The 17,681-nt window shown below is 42.4% G+C and overlaps 1 protein-coding gene across 8 annotated transcripts in view; it reads right to left on the reverse strand.

Annotated features, from left to right (window-relative positions):
* The window catches only part of LOC139409013 (PATJ crumbs cell polarity complex component), a 169,238-nt gene that overhangs the window by 151,076 nt on the left and 481 nt on the right, over window positions 1–17,681 (reverse strand). For 6 of the 8 annotated variants that reach the window (XM_071153635.1, XM_071153633.1, XM_071153632.1 and 3 more), the window contains exons 2-7: window positions 16,810–16,868; window positions 16,486–16,664; window positions 14,582–14,779; window positions 13,911–14,050; window positions 13,037–13,229; window positions 545–673 (exon numbers count right to left, since the gene is read on the reverse strand). In XM_071153635.1, the coding sequence (XP_071009736.1) occupies window positions 545–673; window positions 13,037–13,229; window positions 13,911–14,050; window positions 14,582–14,779; window positions 16,486–16,664; window positions 16,810–16,831 (861 nt within the window). In that variant the 5' untranslated portion in view covers window positions 16,832–16,868. Of the gene's footprint in view, window positions 1–544; window positions 674–13,036; window positions 13,230–13,910; window positions 14,051–14,581; window positions 14,780–16,485; window positions 16,665–16,809; window positions 16,869–17,378; window positions 17,439–17,681 lie in introns of those variants that run through there. The other 2 variants (XM_071153630.1, XM_071153631.1) reach the window with 2 other exon arrangements.

Here is a 17,681-nt window from a genome sequence, read left to right on the forward strand (position 1 = left end):
ACATTTTCGTGACCTTATGGTCTGACAAACACCACTCTAGCTCTGCCACATTTTACCTCAAATGCAGAAGGATATTGGCGTGGATTGAGACGCAGCCCATGCAAAAAAAAAAAAAAACATCTCTAGCTAAAAAGACCGATTTTGATGGGGATGTTTTTGTTATGTTCATTTGGTTTCCGCGGAGCGCAACCATTGTAGGCCGAGGTTTAAAGGGTGGGTGGGCATGTGTGAGAGCGCGTGCATTTCAGTCACCAGATCGCAACCTAATTCAACACTTGTCGGAGATTCTGGAGCTGCACCTGAGACAGCCGTTTCCACCACCATCAACAATTTGGTGTTATGGGACTCCTCCTGGAAGAATGACGTCGCAACCCTCCAATAGAGTTCCAGACACTTGAAGAATTTACATCAAGGTAAATTGAAGCTGTTCTTGCGTCTTGTGGTGGCCCAACGCCCTATCAAGACACTTTGTTGGCGTTTACTTTATTTTTGCAGTTACCTGCATCAACTTTGAAAGCATAAGTATATGTTATGTCTAATATACCTTATCAGCCACACTGTTTGGCACCAGGGTCCTCACCACCACTCCTGTGGCCTTGCCTCCAACAATACCGAAGCCCAGGCCCGAGCCGTCGTTCACCAGCTCTATCTCCTCCACATGGCCCCACTGCTCCTGGACGGTCGATACAGAGAGAGAGGGAGAAAGACAAGAGTGAATGATTGATTCATATAAACCCAATGTGTGTGAGCAGGGCTGTGATAGAATCAGTGATTGAAGGCTAATCCTGTTTAGTAATAAGACACAGAATTGTGCTTGCTGCAACATGGTTGCGAAGGTCTCAGAAAACCTTTTTTTTGTATTTTATTTTTTTAGATTGGACCTGTGGTTCTGGACTAAAAAAGGCATGTTCAATAAAGATTTTTAATTAAAAGTGCTTCTTAGACCAGGACTAGAGTGAAAACGACCCTTAGTCTGAGGCCTGCCAGAGTAAGCCTTATCAATTATCAGTGCATACGTGACCTGCAATATTAACTTAAAACTGCACATGGGTGTGGGGAAATATTGGGCCCAACTTAATGGTTTTCGCTAAAATGTCCAAAATATAAACGAAGCGGCTGATCAAAGTGAAGGTCAGCGAGTCCCTTGGGTCCTGTTCTAAAGCCTCCTTCCTCCCTGATCACACACCCAGTCCCCACCCCGTCCTAATCACCACGCCGTCTAGTCCACGGCTTTTTATTAACCAACCAATCGGCTGCTACAATCAGAACAGCTCTTTTCTCTTATTACCCGGCGTTATCTGATGGGTGACTTCCTCTGCAGTTTGCTCTCTGTCTAATGAAACCTCATTGTGGTGTCTTACGTACTGCAGCCCACTGGGGTGACAAAGCTTTTCTATCCCTCCTGCTCACTGCTTATCCCGCTTACTGAAGAAAAGTGAAGAGCCATTTCCCAGATAAGAAGTGGAGCTTCACAGTCAGCAACACAGATGTGTTTTGTGGCGAGGGCTGGTTTCCGTCTGAGCTTTCAGGCCAAATTAACGAGTGTTGCTTGTTCCCTTACGAGGCGAGTTGTAAGCAGGCTTGGTTAAGTTCAATAAGCGACTTTGTGAGAGTAAAGAAGCAGATTAAATTAAACTTGTTTTACAACTTCTACAGTCCGTGTGAACACATCCTATTCTGAAAAAAGAGCATCTAGATGTGAAGAGTCTATCTGCTGGGTTTAACAGTACAGCAAGGCATTCAAATCAAATGTATTTGCCACATGGCCCGAATACAACCCGTGTAGACCTTACAGTGAAACGCTTACTTACAAGACCTTAACCAAAGCTTTCAGAAATTTAAAAAAAACATTTGTTTGGTAAAAAAATAGAAAATAAAAGTAACAAATTATTAAAACAGCAGTAAAATAACAATAGCAAGGCTATATACAGGGGTACCGATACAGAGTCAATGTGCAGGGGCACCGGTTAGTCAAGGTAAGATGTACATGTAGGTAGAGTTAAAGTGACTATGCATAGATAACAGAGCAGCAACAGCATAAAAGAGGGGTGGGGGTGGGGCAATGCAAATAGTCTGGGTAGCCGTTTGATAAGCTGTTCAGGAGTCTTATGACTTGGGAGTAGATGCTGTTTAGAAGCCTCTTGGTACTAGACTTGGCGCTCAAGTGCCACTTGCCGTGCGGTAGCAGAGAGAAGTTTTTTAAATTTATTTCACCTTTATTTAACCTGTTTGGGATAAGGGGCAGTATTTTCACATCCGGATGAAAAGCGTGCCCAAAGTAAACTGCCTGCTACTGATAGAAAACTAAAATTTCCAAAACTGTTAAAATAATGTCTGCAAGGATAACAGAACTTATTTGGCAGGCGAAATCCCGAGGACAAACCATCCAGGAACTTTTTTTTTGTATTTTTTTAATTTTTTTTTAGTTCACTGTTTTCAAATTGGTTTTCTATGGGAACCTAGATGTGTCACCTGGTTACAGTTCCTATTGCTTCCACTAGATGTCAACAGTGTTTAGAAATTGGTTGATGTTTTTCTTTAGGGAAATGAAGTACAGCTATTCAGAACGTGGGTCCAGCCTAATGTACTCTTGTTTGGGGCACGCGACCTGAAGCTCGCTCCACTTTCATTTTAGCCGCAATTGAACAGTGTATTCCGTCTTAAATTGTATTGATTATTTATTTATTATATAGCTAAAGTTGGATTAGGAAAGTGGTCGAAATGTTTGGACCAAGATTACAAGTAAAACTTATTAGATAAATGGTAGTCATGTTGGGCGAGTTGGAACCAGTGTTTTTCTGAATCAAACGTGCCAAATAAATGGACATTTTGGGGATATAATGACAGAATTAATCAAACAAAAAAAGACCATTTGTGATGTTTATGGGACATATTGGAGTGCCAACAGAAGATCTTCAAAGTTAAGGCATGAATTATATCGTTATTTCTGAGTTGTGTTGCACCTGGGTTGAACTATGATTGTCATGTGTTTGTTTGATGGGGTGCTGTCCTCAGATAATAGCATGGTTTGCTTTCGCCGTAAAGCCTTTTTAAAATCTGACACGGTGGCTGGATTAACAAGAAGTTAAGCTTTATTTTGGTGTATTGCACTTGTGATTGTTTAAACATTTATTTTGAATTTCGCGCTGTGAAATTTCACCGGACGTTGTCGAAATGTTCCGCTAGCGGAACCCCTAGCCGTAAAAGGTTTATTTAACCAGGTAGGCCTGTTGAGAACAAGCTCTCATTTACAACTGCGACCTGGTCAAGATAAAGCAAAGCAGTTCCTACGGGGGATGCAGAGCTGTTGGCCAGGGTTGGGGTTGTGGAAAGTGTGGCCAGCCGTAGAGAAATGCTTATTGAAATTCTAGATTATCTTGGAGTTTTCGGTGGTGACAGTGTTTCCTAGCCTCGGTGCAGTGGGCAGCTGGAGTCTGACAATTTTTTAGGGCCTTCCTCTGACAACGCCTGGTATAGAGGTCCTGGATGGCAGGAAGCTTTGCCCCAGTGACGTACTGGGCCGTATGCAGTACCCTGTGTAGTGCCTTGCAGTCAGAGGCCATGCAGTTGTTGCATCACTGCCAGGTATGGCCAGGTATGGCCATACTCCCGATGATGCAGCTGTAAAACCTTTTGAGTATCTGAGGACCCATGCCAAATCTTTTCAGTCTCCTGAGGGGGGAAATAGATTTTGTCGTGCCCTCTTCACAACTATCTTGGTGTACTTGAACCATGTTAGTTTGTTGGTGATGTGGACGCCAAGGAACTTGAAGCTCTCAACCTGCTCCACTGCAGCTCTGTCCTCTTTTTGCTTTAGTCCACAATCATCTCCTTTGTCTTGATCACGTTGAGGGAGAGGTTGTCGTCATGGCACCACACAGCCAGGTCTCTTACCTCCTCCCTATAGGCTGTCTCACAGTTGTTGGTGATCAGGCCTATGACTGTTGTGTCATCAGCAAACTTGATGGAGTCATGCCTGGCCATAAAGCCATGAGTGAACAAGGAGTACAGCAGGGGACTAAACATGTTGAGGATCAGCGTGGCGGATGTGTTGTTACCCATCTTTACCACCTGGGGGTGGTCATCAGGAAGTCCAGGATCCAGTTTCAGAGGGAGGTGTTAAGTCTGAGGGTCCTTAGCTTAGTGATGAGCTTTGAGGGCACTATGGTGTTGAACACTGAGCTGTAGTCAATGAATAGCATTCTCACATAAGTGTTCCTTTTGTCCAGGTGGGAAAGGGCAATGTTGAGTGCAATAGAGATTGCATCATCTATGGATCTACGTTATGTAAATTGGAGTGGGTCTAGGGTTTCTGGGATAAATGGTGTTGATGTTTCAAAGCACTTCATGGCTACAGATGTGAGTGCTACGGGTCGGAAGTCATTTAGGCAGGTTACCATAGTGTTCTTGGGCACATGGACTATGGTGGTCTGCCTGAAATATGGTTTTATTTACAGACTCTGAAAAGGGAGAGGTTGAAAATGTCAGTGAAGACACTTGCCAGTTGGTCAGCGCATGCTCTGAGTACACTTCCTGGTAATCCGTCTGGCCCTGCGGCCAGACCTGTTTAAAGGTCTTACTCACATCGGCTGCGGAGAGCGTGATCACACAGTCGTCCAGAACCACTGATGCTCTCATGCATGTTGTTTCAGTGTTACTTGCCTCGAAGCGAGCATAGAAGTAATTTAGCTCGTCTGGTAGGTTCATGTCACTGGGCATCACGTGGCTCTGCTTCCCTTTGTTTTGTGTAATAGTTTGCAAGCCCTGTCACATCCGACGAGCGTCGGAGCCGGTATAATAAAATTCAATCTTAGTCCTGTATTGATGCTTTGCCTGTTTGATGGTTCGTCGGAGGGCATAGCGGGATTTCTTATAAGCTTCTGGGTTAGAGTCCTGCTCTTTGAAAGCGGCAGCTCTACCCTTTAGCTCAGTGTGGATGGTGCCTGTAATCCATGGCTTCTGGTTGGGGTACGTACGGTCAACTGTGGGGACGACGTCGTCGATGCACTTATTGATGAAGCCAATGACTGACGTTGTGTACTCCTCAATGCCATCGGGAGAATCCCGGAACATATTCCAGTCTGCGCTAGCAAAACAGTCCTGTAGCTTTCTTATTAACTCCTTCACTGGCGTTTCCTGCTTTAGTTTTTGCTTGTAAGCAGGAATCAGGAGGTTATAATTATGTGCAGATTTGCTAAATGGAGAGCGAGGGAGAGCTTTGTACTCGTCTCGGAGTGTGGAGTAAAGGTGGTCTAGAGTTGTTTTTCCCCCCTGGTTGCACATTTAACATGCCATTAGAAATTAGGTAAAACGGATTTGAGTTTCCCTGCATTAAAGTCCCCGGCCACTAGTGGCACAGTTTTCACGTTTGCTTATGTGCCAGCATTGGTTTGTGGTGGTATATAAAACAGCTACGAAAAATACAGATGAAAACTCTTGGTAAATAGTGTGGTCTACAGTTTATCATGATATACTCTACCTCAGGCGAGCAAAACCTTGAGACTTCCTTAGACTTCGTGCACCAGCTGTTTACATATATACATGGACCGCCACCCCTGGTCTTACCAAAGGGCGCTGTTCTATCCTGCCGAAAAAGCTTAAAATGCGCCAGCTGTATGTTATTCATGTCATCGTTCAGCCACAACTCGGTGAAACAGAAGATATTACAGCTTTTAATGTCACGTGTATAGGTGACCGTAGTTAGTCTATTTTATTATTGATTGATTGTACGTTGGCTAATAGGACCGATACTTCTGTCTCTTTCTCCTGCAAATGACAGGGCTGAGGGCCTTGACGGTCGTCTGAAGTAAATCCTTCACGTCCGACTTGTTGAAAAAAAAAATATTCCTCCAGTACGGGGTGAGTTATTGCTGTCCTGATATCTAGAAGCTATTTTGGTGATAAGACGTAGGGCAGACATTATGTACAAAAATAATTTACAAATAACTCGAAAATTGTATCACATAAAAAGTGTTTACATGCTACCCTTCTGTCATGGCAACTAAACAGAGCCCAAATTATCAGAATTAATATAGGCCAAGAAACTGCCTGTTGGAACAATAACTATTCACTTAACTAGACATCATGAGAATTAAACAGTATTTGAACAGCTTCATTAATGTAACTAAAGACCTAACATACACTTGATATTCTCAATCCCACAAATGCTGTGAGAAGGGACTGAAAAACAATTCAGGGAAAACAGTGGGCCAAAGTGCATTTCCTTCCATATTGACAGTTCAGCCCCATGAAAGGTTAAATAATTATTAGACAAAAGAGTTGTCTAACGAAACCCAAACAAACAAAGGTCTGGGTTATTGACAGTTTTAATGAGAAAGCCATAATGGGAACGTTCATCCCAAGCACTCAGTTTCAGAGAAGAGAAACAGTTTTACTGGGAGCCTGGAACAACATGCCTCCCAGATCATCCCTCCTGGAAGCAAGGTCCGTATTAGGAGTAGGAATGCTGATCTGACATCAGGTCCCCCCCTGTCCATGTAATCTTATTCATTATGATTCAAAATGTATCCTATAATTAGCACTCAGACTTTGTGGGCAAAGCATCTCATTACAGTATAGAAGTGTATCACGTCAGACATATTTTTTTCAATGTTCAAAGAAACATAGGGTTTAAGATTATGCCAACGTGCTCTTGAAGCCATGTTTAGTGCGAATGTCAGGTATGAGGTGGGTGGACAAGAGAGAGGAACGCTCCAGAGCAATATTAGCGTCTGTACAACTTGCAATTTAAGGCACAAAAACGAAGGAAACCAATCCCTGAAGCAAACCTAGGTCATTATTTTCTCATCTTTTCACGATAAGAGAACTAGTTTGGATGGACAGAAGGCAGGGGGGGGCTTGTTTAAAAGAGGAGCTTGGGAGCCCAGGAACATTTGTTTAAGGGGAAGATTCAGTTGATGGGTATCAGGGACAAGAGGGGCCGAATGACATCATGAGATGTGGTGCGGAAGAATCGTTGTGCGGATGTTGCTTTTGGCATCCCTCAAAAGGTAGAGAAAATATTACGATACTGGTATCGTCACAGCCCTAATGCCAAGCTGACAATTCAAGAGAATCAGCGAGCGGTGTCTGGGTTTTTGTAGAGGCGGAATCTTGGCTCAGGGTGATAGATAGGCCAGGGAAAACTGCAATAAAAAATCAACTCCAGATTTTTTCTTTTTTGCCAGCGCTCCATTAAACACGACCTCAAGAGAAACATGAATAAAACACAAGGTAAAGCAAGGCCCCGGCTTGATGCGCAAGCATGATATGGCCTCAATCCAAACTGGATTAAAAACAGGAATAGTGAAAAAGCACACGATAATGACCTCAATCGCTGGAACTAGGCCTAACTTGTCTGTCGTCTCGTTTGCATTACTTTTTTTTTTTTTCCTGAGGGCTTTTCTTTGTGGTTATTTAAAAAGGTCCAATGCAGCGGTTTTTATCTCAATATCAAATCATTTCTGGGTAACAATTAAGTACATTACTGTGATTGTCAATTTAAAACTAAAACAGCTTCAGAACAATTTCTCATGCAATAATTTTGAGACATGGATTGCGTGTGTGCCATTCAGAGGGTGAATAGTCAAGACAAAAGATTGAAGTGCCTTTGAGCAAGGTATGGTAGTAGGTGCCAGGTGCACCAGCTTGTGTCAAGAACTGCAACATTGCTGGGTCTTTCACGATTAACAGTTTCCTGTGTGCATCTCGAATAGCCCACCACCCAAAGGACATCCAGCCAACTAGACTAGACAACCGCGGGAAGCATTGTAGGAATGCTTTCAACACCTTGTAGAGTCCATGCCACAACAAAATGAGGCTGTTCTGAGGTGAAAAGGGGGTTGCCGTGCAACTCAATACTAGGAAGATGTTCTTAATGTTTTGTACACTCAGTGCATATGAAACACAAGGTAATCATGTTTTTGACTGCACTGGGCCTTTAATTTAATGTGCAGCGGTTAGGACTGTTTCTGTTTATAACAAATATGCCATATGTTTGTTGTCGGAGCTTCAGGTTAATCGTATACGTCACCCCAGTGTTGATATAGCCGGTCTCATTTTCACCCACTGCATGTTGCTCATTCTACAACTCCCTTCACATGTCAGTTCCAATAAAAAAATATATATATATAAAAAATAAAAAAAACTATTTGCACCAATATAGTTTAATGACAATAACACTTTATTAATAACTACCAATCTTTGCCTGCTTCTACATTGAACAAAAATATAAAACGCAACATGCAATCATTTCAAAGGCTTACAGTTCATATAAGGATTTTATTTATTTAGCCCTAATCTATGGATTTCACATGACTGGGAATACAGATATGAATCTGTTGGTCACAGATACAGAAAAAAGTAGGGACATGAATCAGAAAACCAGTCAGTATCCGGACCATTTGCATCATGCAGGGCGACGTCTCCTTTGCATATACAGTACCAGTCAAAAGTTTGGACACACCTACCTACACATTCGAGGGATTTTCCTTATTTTTTACTATTTTCTACATTGAAGAATAATAGTGAGGACATCAAAACTATGAAATAACACATAGAATCATGTAGTAACCAAAAATAAAGTGTTATATCAAAATATATTTTAGATTCTTCAAAGTAGTCACCCTTTGTCCTGATTACAGCTTTTTTTACACACTCTTGGCATTCTCTCAACCAGCTTCATGAGGTAGTCATCTGAAATGCATTTCAATTAACAGGTGTGCATAGTTAAAAGCTCATGTGTGAAATTTCTTATCTTCTTAATGCATTTGAACCAATCAGTTGTCTTGTGAAAAGGTAGGGTTGGTATACAGAAGATAGCCCTATTTGGTAAAAGACCAAGTCCATATTATGGTAAGAACAGCTCAAATATGCAAAGAGAAAGACATGAAGGTCAGTCAAGCCGTAACATTTCAAGAACTTCCAAATCGGTTCTTCAATTGCAGCCGCAAAAACCGCCAAGCACTATGTAGAAACTGGCTCTCATGAGGACCTCCACAGGAAAGGAAGACCCAGAGATACCTCTGCTGCAGAGGATAAGTTCATTAGAGTTAAGAGCCTCAGAAATTGCAGCCCAATGAAACCACTACTAAAGGACACCAATAAGAAGAGACTTTCTTGGGCCAAGAAACACAAGCAAAGGCCATTAGACCAGTGGAAATTTGTTCTTTGGTCTGATGAGTCCAAATTCGAGATTTATGGTTCCAACCACCGTGTCTTTGTGAGACGCAGAGTAGGTTAACAGATGATCTGCACATGTGTGGTTCCCACGTGAAGCATGGAGGAGGTGGTGTGACGGTGCTTAGCTGGTGACACTGTCAGTGATTTATGTAGAATTTATTTATTGTTTATTTTTTTACAGGGACAGTGTACATGAATCAACATTTCAGTAAAAGTGCCGGTTTTCACCGCAGTCCCTGGGAAGGTTATTAAAAACAATTACAATATAGACAATAGCAACATAGGACAAGCAAGACATAGCATACAGGCAGAACAAAAAGCAGCAAGACAAAATTCATAAAAGCGACAAAGTGTTTCCACACCTCACAAGCTACAGACATGGAAAGCAGCAACACACAGCTAGGGATCACAAATCTGATTTACCTTTAGCCATGTCTTCAAGCATTTTGTGAAAGTGTGATATGTGGTGCAGTTATGTGTCTGATGGCAGTGTATTCCAGAAATTCAAGGCACACTTAACCAGCATGGCTACCACATCATTCTGCAGCGATACGCCATCCCATCTGGTTTGCACTTAGTGGGAATATCATTTGTTTTTCAACAGGACAATGACCCAACACACTTCCAGGCTGTGTAAGGGCTATTTGACCAAGAAGGAGAGTGATGGAGTGCTGCATCAGATGACCTGGCCTCCATAATAACCCAACCTCAACCCAATTGAGTGAGTTGGACTGCAGAGTAACGGAAAAGCAGCCAACAAGTGCTCTGCATATGTGGGAACTCCTTCAAGACTGTTGGAAAAGCATTCCAGGTGAAGCTGGTTGAGAGAATGCTAAGAGTGTGCAAAGCGGTCATCAAGGCAAAGGGTGGCTACTTTGAAGAATCTGAAATATAAAATATGTTGATTTATTTAACACTTGTTTGGTTACTACATGATTCCATGTGTCATTTCATAGTTTTGATGTCTTCACTATTATTCTACAACGTAGAAAATAGTAACAATAAAGAAAAACCCTTGAATGAGTAGGTGTGTCCAAACTTTTGACTGGTACTGTAGTTGATGAGGCTGTTGATTGTGGCCTGACATCCTAATCTTCTTCAATGGCTGTGCGAAGTTGCTGGATATTGGCAGGAACTGGAGCACCCTGTCATACACTGTGATCCAGAGCATCCCAAACATGCTCAATGGTTGACATGTCTGGTGAGTATGCTGGCCATGGAAGAGCTGGGACATTTTAAGCATCCAGGAATTGTGTACAGATCCTTGCAACATGAGGCCGTGTATTATCATGCTGAAACATGTGGTTATGGCGGCAGATGAATGGCAAGACAATGGGCCTCAGCATCTCATCACAGTATCTCTGTGCATTCAAATTGCCATCGATAAAATATTGTGTTTGTTGTCCGTAGTGTATGCCTGCCAATACTATAACCCCACCTCCACCATGGGGCACTCTGTTCACATCAGCAAACCACTCGCCCACACGACGCCAAGTCTGCCAACTTGAAACTAGGATTCATCTGCAAAGAGCACACATCTCCAGCGTGCCAGTGGCCATCGATGGTGAGCATATGCCCACTGAAGTCAGTTACAACGCTGAAATGCAGTCAGGTCAAGACCCTCGTGAGGACGACAAGCACGCAGATGATCTTCCCGAGACGGTTTGACAGTTTGTGCAGAAATCCTTTCATGTGGACTGTGGACTGTGGTTGTGAGGCCGGTTGGAAGTACTGCCAAATTCTCTAAAACGACACTGGCTTACGATAGAGAAATGAACATTCAATTCTCTGGCAACAACTCTGGTGGACATTCCTGCAGACAGCATGCCAATTGCACACTCCCTCAAAACAGACATCTGTAGCATTGTATAGTGTGACAAAACCACACGTTTTAGTGAGCTGCACCTGTGTAATGATCATGCTGTTTAATCAGCTTCTTGACATGCCACACCTGTCAGGTGGATGGATTATCTTGGCAAAGGTGAAATGCTCACTAACACAGATGTGCACAAAATGTATTTCAGCTCATGAAATATGGGACCAACTCCTTACATGTTGTGTTTCTATTTGTGTTCAGTGTCAGTTACCTGACACTGAATAACCAGAGGAAAGCTAAACTGTCAATTTACCATTTGAATTCATGAAAAATGTATCAACTAAAAACATTGCTTCTTATAGTCTTAGATGACCATTGCTCAAAAGACAAGAGGATTTAAAGACGTGTATTTTGACTGTTTTACCCAAACAAATCTATGATTCACTTTTTCTATGCATTAGGTCTCCGAACTCACTTCTTCTCCTTGACTTCCAGGTCTACATTGATTGAGCTAGCGCACAGTGACTTAAATACATATTGTCAGGAGGCAAACCTGCAAGTGAAGCACTAACTTGATTTCCTTTAGGCTATAAGGACATCAACATCATACACTCAATGTCAACGGGTAGTAAAATACTGCATAAATATGATATTCAAATTTGGACTCATACAGAGTCAAGTAGCATCACCTACAACCTGACCTCCAAACCAGACTGATGCCATTTACTCTACAGTGACGGTCAAGTGCCTGTTTTTTGTGACGGGCTACATAATAACAGGAAATAGCCTTGGCCTTAATGACAGTGTTAAAAAGTGTAAGCTAGATGTTAGACATCCTGACGCTCCTGTGCCCTATAGACCCCTGCATGGGAGTCAAATGGCGAGAGATCAGTAGACGTGAGTTGATGTACAGCTCAAAAAAATATAATGCATTTGCCTAGTTATCGACCGGACTTCTCCCTAGCGCTTATATTGATTAGTCTTCGCTAAAAACGTTGACCAGAAGGCCACAAGGGCAAACACTTCAACATTTTTAACCACAATAAATCAATAACAGTACCACTTTTAAAACGAGAAACAGTTGCCTCCTAATCATGGGTTGCACCTCCATCGCGTTGTTGATATTGTTATGAACGCTCTACAGACGCCACAGCCATATTGGTGCCCGACTGATGCCCAGTCATTCTGAACATTGGCTTAATGACTGGTTTTGTCTAAATTACACTACAGTAGCGTGGAAATACGATGCCGTTGTTAAATTTGGCAAATAATAAGTAGGAAACAACTTTGCCATCATTATGACATCGTCAAAATTACGTGACGGCATTGGTGCCATTAGCTAGCAAAGCTAGTCAAAAATACTGAACAAAAATATGCCGGTAACATGCAACAATTTCATGGATTTTACTGAGTTACAGTTCTTATAAGGAAATCAATTCATCAGCCCCTAATCTATGCATTTCACATGACTGGGACAGATATGCATCTGTTAGTTACAGATCTTTTATTTCAGCTCATGAAACCAACACTTACATATTGCATTTATATTTTTGTTCAGTTTAGATAGCAATGCTAACATTTCCTAGTAAAAATGTGGTGCTGTCCCCTCAATCTTAGCTAGCTGAAGTTATAATGCATCTAAGGTCAATCTGGCGACATCATAAAGATGACAAAAAGACGTCATAATTATTTGCCTCCTTCTGAAATGTCCCCTTATTTCCAAGCTTCTATAATGCACTTTAGACAAAATCTTCATCAGCAGCCATTGAGAAGGCATTGAGTAGAATGGGCATCAGTCCTCAAGAGAACGTTCAAAACAATAGTGGCGAAAAATGCGACCCATGAATATCTTTCGACGAATCAACCTCAACAAATACCATGCAGCGCTCAAAACAGTGAAAGCACATTGCCTTTAATGCACGCATTTGAAAGGGCCAAAATCCATTGTAGCACCATGACATGACAGTGGTCTGTAGAACATATATCAAAATATGAAGACATTTTCTTACTGAGATGCATAAATACATGCTTTGAACTTACATTTTGAATGATGGGTCCGGGCGGGAGCAGTGGTGTGTGCTGTGTGGCAGTTGATGGGTTCCGGGCCACCACCAGCTCCACTCTGTCCCCAGGCTGCTGCAGCAGAGTGATGGCCTGCTGCTGGGTGACACTCTGGTCCAGGGGGGTCCCGTTGATCACCAGGATCTGGTCGTTCTCCAGCATGCGCCCATCCCTACCGGCACACACACACACACACAATACAAATAAGGATTATATCATTTGTAAAGCCCTTTCTACATCAGAAATGGACGTCGTTTTCACAGTAACCCCATCTAGACCTTGTCAAAGAGCAAGCAGAAGAAACAAGGAATGTGTATCTTGTATGTTTTTATGTCATGTTTATTTAGCCAGGAAGTCCCATAGAGATAGACACCTTTTTTAAAGAGGTTATTTGCTCATAAGGTCTCTCTATAACAGCACAGTGACCTATCAGTGGGTCTGTGTTTCCCATTTTTGGCAGTGCCCATTACAAGCAGTGTTAAATTAACTAGAAATGTCTCTACATACCCTTTGTTGTTGACATAAGCTGATACAAGCATATTATGCATTGTTTATGACTGTGTAATGTTCTCCTTGGAAGGGGGCCTAATAAGAGTTGGCAACCTTCTAATATGCGTATATTAAGGTGTCCTTGACTAGATTATCAGGTAATATTGGAGAACGTTGTCGTAGAGTTGGTCTGAACTAGAGTTGCAAGATTCCAATAACTCTGAAAAATCTCCTGGTTGGAAGATTCCACATTTCCTGCTTATTCCCTCCTGATTCCAGGAATTTGGGGGAAATTACCAGAATTGTGAAACTCTAACCAGAGCCAAATGAACACTAGGGGTAGTAAAAGAGAAGGAGGGAGTACCTGTGTGCGATGCTTCCAGGCTGGACCTGTCTGATGAAGACCCCGTGGCCCCCAGTTCCCTCCGGCCTCAGGCCTACCACACTGAAGCCCAGGCTTCCAGACAGGGGCTTGGGCAGGCTGATGTGCTCAGTTGGCCTCCCCTACAACACACAATTATTACATAGGTCATGTCATAAATATTGAAAATGTACAGAAGACGTCTCAAATGCATGAATTTAAAGGGATACTTCAGGATTTTGGCAATGGGGCCCATTATCTACTTCCCCCGAGTCAGATGAAACTACCGCTAACTTTCTTCATACTGGATACAGACACAAAAACGGTATCCACAAGTTCATCTAACTCTGGGGAAGTAGATAAAGGGCGTCATTGCCAAAATCCCCAAGTATCCTTTTAAAACTCAAGTCAGTACATAAAATACAAAAAGGTAAATGTTTAAAGCTATAACTCCACAGAACACAGTAAATTAAATACCCAGGTAAAACTGTTTAAAACCACAGTATCTTCATTCTCCACTGAATACAGCACACCAATACACAGGTGACACAGTCTAAAACCACCATCTATCCACCACCAGACCTAGTACACATGGCCATAACCGTGGTAGTATCATAGCTAGCTGTGACAACAGCATCAGGTGGGCGTGTGCGTGGGCAGAACAGGTGCAGAACCTTGGCGGCAGCGCGGAGCCATCTCTGGAGCTGGTCGGGGGAGCGGAGACCCACTGAGGAGAGGGCTGAGCCGTTGGACAGCACTGAGCCGGGGCCGGATGTGCACAGGCTGCTGGCCGGGCGGCTGGCACTGACGATCAGCTGGCCCTTCCTGGAGAAGCTGAACTCACTGCAGGTGTCGGGAGGCATGCAGTTCAGCTGTGGGGAGGAGAGGAGGAGATTTGGTGGTTTTTTTCACTGTGGCGGATAATGAGGGATCTATGATAGCGCCGCTTTGTTTACAAAAAAAATAGTCAAATAATTGTTAATTCTTTAGAGTCTAAGACATTGGGGGAGGGGGGGGGTGCTTAGCTGACACGTGGAATTGTTTAGAGATGGTCATACTATGGATCAATTAACTATTTGATTTTGAATTTTAGAATCCCTTTAGGTATATATAAAAACATGTATTGATAAAATATTGATTTTGGCCTTTACTACTATAGCCCATAGAAAGGCATTGAATAACGCATTCATAATTGGCAAAAAAGGACAGCCAAATATGTTTGGGGTGGGAGTCACCCCTTTCCAAAGTGGGCTAAACTGTTTGGACGCTACTGGCGTTTTGTGAGAAGACCGATTTTCGGGATGCCTCACAGTCTGATAAACACTGCTCTAGCTCTGCCACCTTTCACAGCAAATGTGGGAGCGCTACATCGGCAGATGCGGTGGATTGAGACGCAGGCAATGCAACAAAAAAAACATCTCTCATGCTTAAACTGGTGGATTTTGATGGGGATTGTTTTTTAAATATAATGTTACTTAGACTGACGTACAGGTGAGTCAATCGACTCTAGTGGGTTAATGTGATTATGTGACTAAAATATACAAGTTGAGAGATATCTAAATTGGGTAAAGCCACACAAAAAAAAGGAAAGGCTGCCATTCTAGGCTGCTTTCTTCAACCAAAATCCAAACGTAAAATGCATTCTTTCACATCCAATTTTCCCACGATAGGAAATACGGCCGCAGATTAGCGTTGCGGTAGATACAAGAGCAAGATAAACAATGGTGCCTTTACATGTGGAGACAATGTCTGCAAACTAAAATAAGAAAAATAAAGGGAGAGAAAAGGGGGGGGGGGGGGTAACAAAATCAATAGATTCCTCTGCAGCAGTAGCAGCTCTGGCCGGTCCCAAACAGGTAATGTATTAATGACCTTTAGACTCACATTGTGGAAAGTTATCAGTCTCCTGTTTATTTAGCCCAGGCTGACGGAGCAGCTTTTCCCCGCCAATTCATCAATACATCTCCGACAAGGCAGTTACTCAAACCCAGACAGTAGATATTAAAGCTTGATAGATCCACAAAAGAGCCGACCCACCAGTGCCACCACCTCCGCCTCTCTATCCCGCTATAGGTTTTCACCTGACGCATTCATAGACACTCGGCTGACCTTCGCAGCACTTAGAATATGAAGGCAGGCATCGGTTATTGCCATTATCTTAATTTGGCATGTGGATTGTTTATTGTTAGTAAGGAGTTTTTTTTTTTTTACACCAATAAAACGTGATCAGAATACAAATGAATGAAAGTGCCAGGCTGCTTTTTTTGACACCTCCTTTTCAGCTGAAGAAAAAGGTTCAGAATGCTGTGTTCTGTAGACTGAACAAACACTGACATTGAGGGGTTTCAACATTTTTATACAAAAAAAAGAAAATGTTACAAGGCATTAAAAATCAACTTTCTCTTGGGATATATTAACTTGGGATAGGTTTACAAACTCAAGTAATCCGACAAAGCCTTAATCATAAATGGGCCATATAACAAATTAAAATGTCCATAACTCACTCCATCACCAATATTCTCCATTCCGAATGCATGGGTCCTCAAAGACAGTTTGCACATCATTCTCTGATTATTACCTGGTCTTTGAGTTGTTTGATGGAGTGCTGCAGCGTGAGGATGTGTCCTAGCAGTGGGCTCTGTAGGGCGTCCCTCAGCACCCCCAGCCTTTCACTGTGTGTCCACTCCTCCCTCTGGGCCATCTTAGCCTGGAGCCGCTCCAAGGCCTGCAGCACCTGCTGGCGCTCCACTGTGGAGACTGAGGCACACACACAGGCCCATGGAAACGTGCATGTATACACACACACACAACATTTTCAATAATTGTGAAAAGCATCGTTTTTGCACATTTATATCCCATACTGTTCATTAAACAGTTCAATAATGAGAGCAGATAAATGTACCTGTTGGGACATTTTCATACATTGTCCTCCCTCAGTCTGGATATATTTTGTGACGCAACCTGTAAGGAATTAAGTGGAGGAGAGGTGCAAACATGAAACACACAACATAGAACAACAATTAATCACCTTTAGGCAGTTGACAATACATAAAATAAAAGGCCCATCAACAACAATACAACTGATTATGTAGTAGGGGCAAAGTGGAACTGATTTTGAGCTTGGTCGATCAAATAGTCTAGGCCTAAACAACATGTCTTGTACACAATACAAAAGTATTGGAAGTCTTCTATGTTCAATTCAAACTAGTTGGGTGGAAACTAAAAGTGGGTCAATGTGCCTTTGTCAAATACACAATCGTCCTTCTGTTAGCAACGCAATAACATGGGTTATTTACATTGCCAGTGAACAAGTTTCGACAGACACAGGCTAGCTTGTGTGGCAATATATTATGTTAACAAACCTCGATAAAGTTAGGCTATTATATTAGCTTAAAACCAAAAGACGATGAAGCAACATAAGCTTAAAGTTATCTTGTAACAGTTAGCGATATATTTTCTTTTGCACCCTACCTGTACACCGGAAGTTTATCACCGAATCCGCACCTTACCTGAAGCAGGAAGTAATATTATTATTATATATATTTTTTTTAATCAGCTGAGCAGCAAAGTCGAGCGAAAGATAAATAACACTACTGGCAAAACGGATCCACAAAATCAGAACGGTTTAACGTTATACTGTGAAGGCCTAATAACTTTGGAGACGCAGCGTTAGCTGTAACGCCTGTTTTGCTTTACATGCAACAGGTGCACAGAATCGTCATGTTTCCATTGGTCTTGCGTAGCTGTAGCGTTAGTTGAATAACTAATCCAAAG

Source organism: Oncorhynchus clarkii, chromosome 5 (genome assembly GCF_045791955.1).
Source record: "Oncorhynchus clarkii lewisi isolate Uvic-CL-2024 chromosome 5, UVic_Ocla_1.0, whole genome shotgun sequence".
NCBI lineage: Eukaryota > Metazoa > Chordata > Actinopteri > Salmoniformes > Salmonidae > Oncorhynchus > Oncorhynchus clarkii.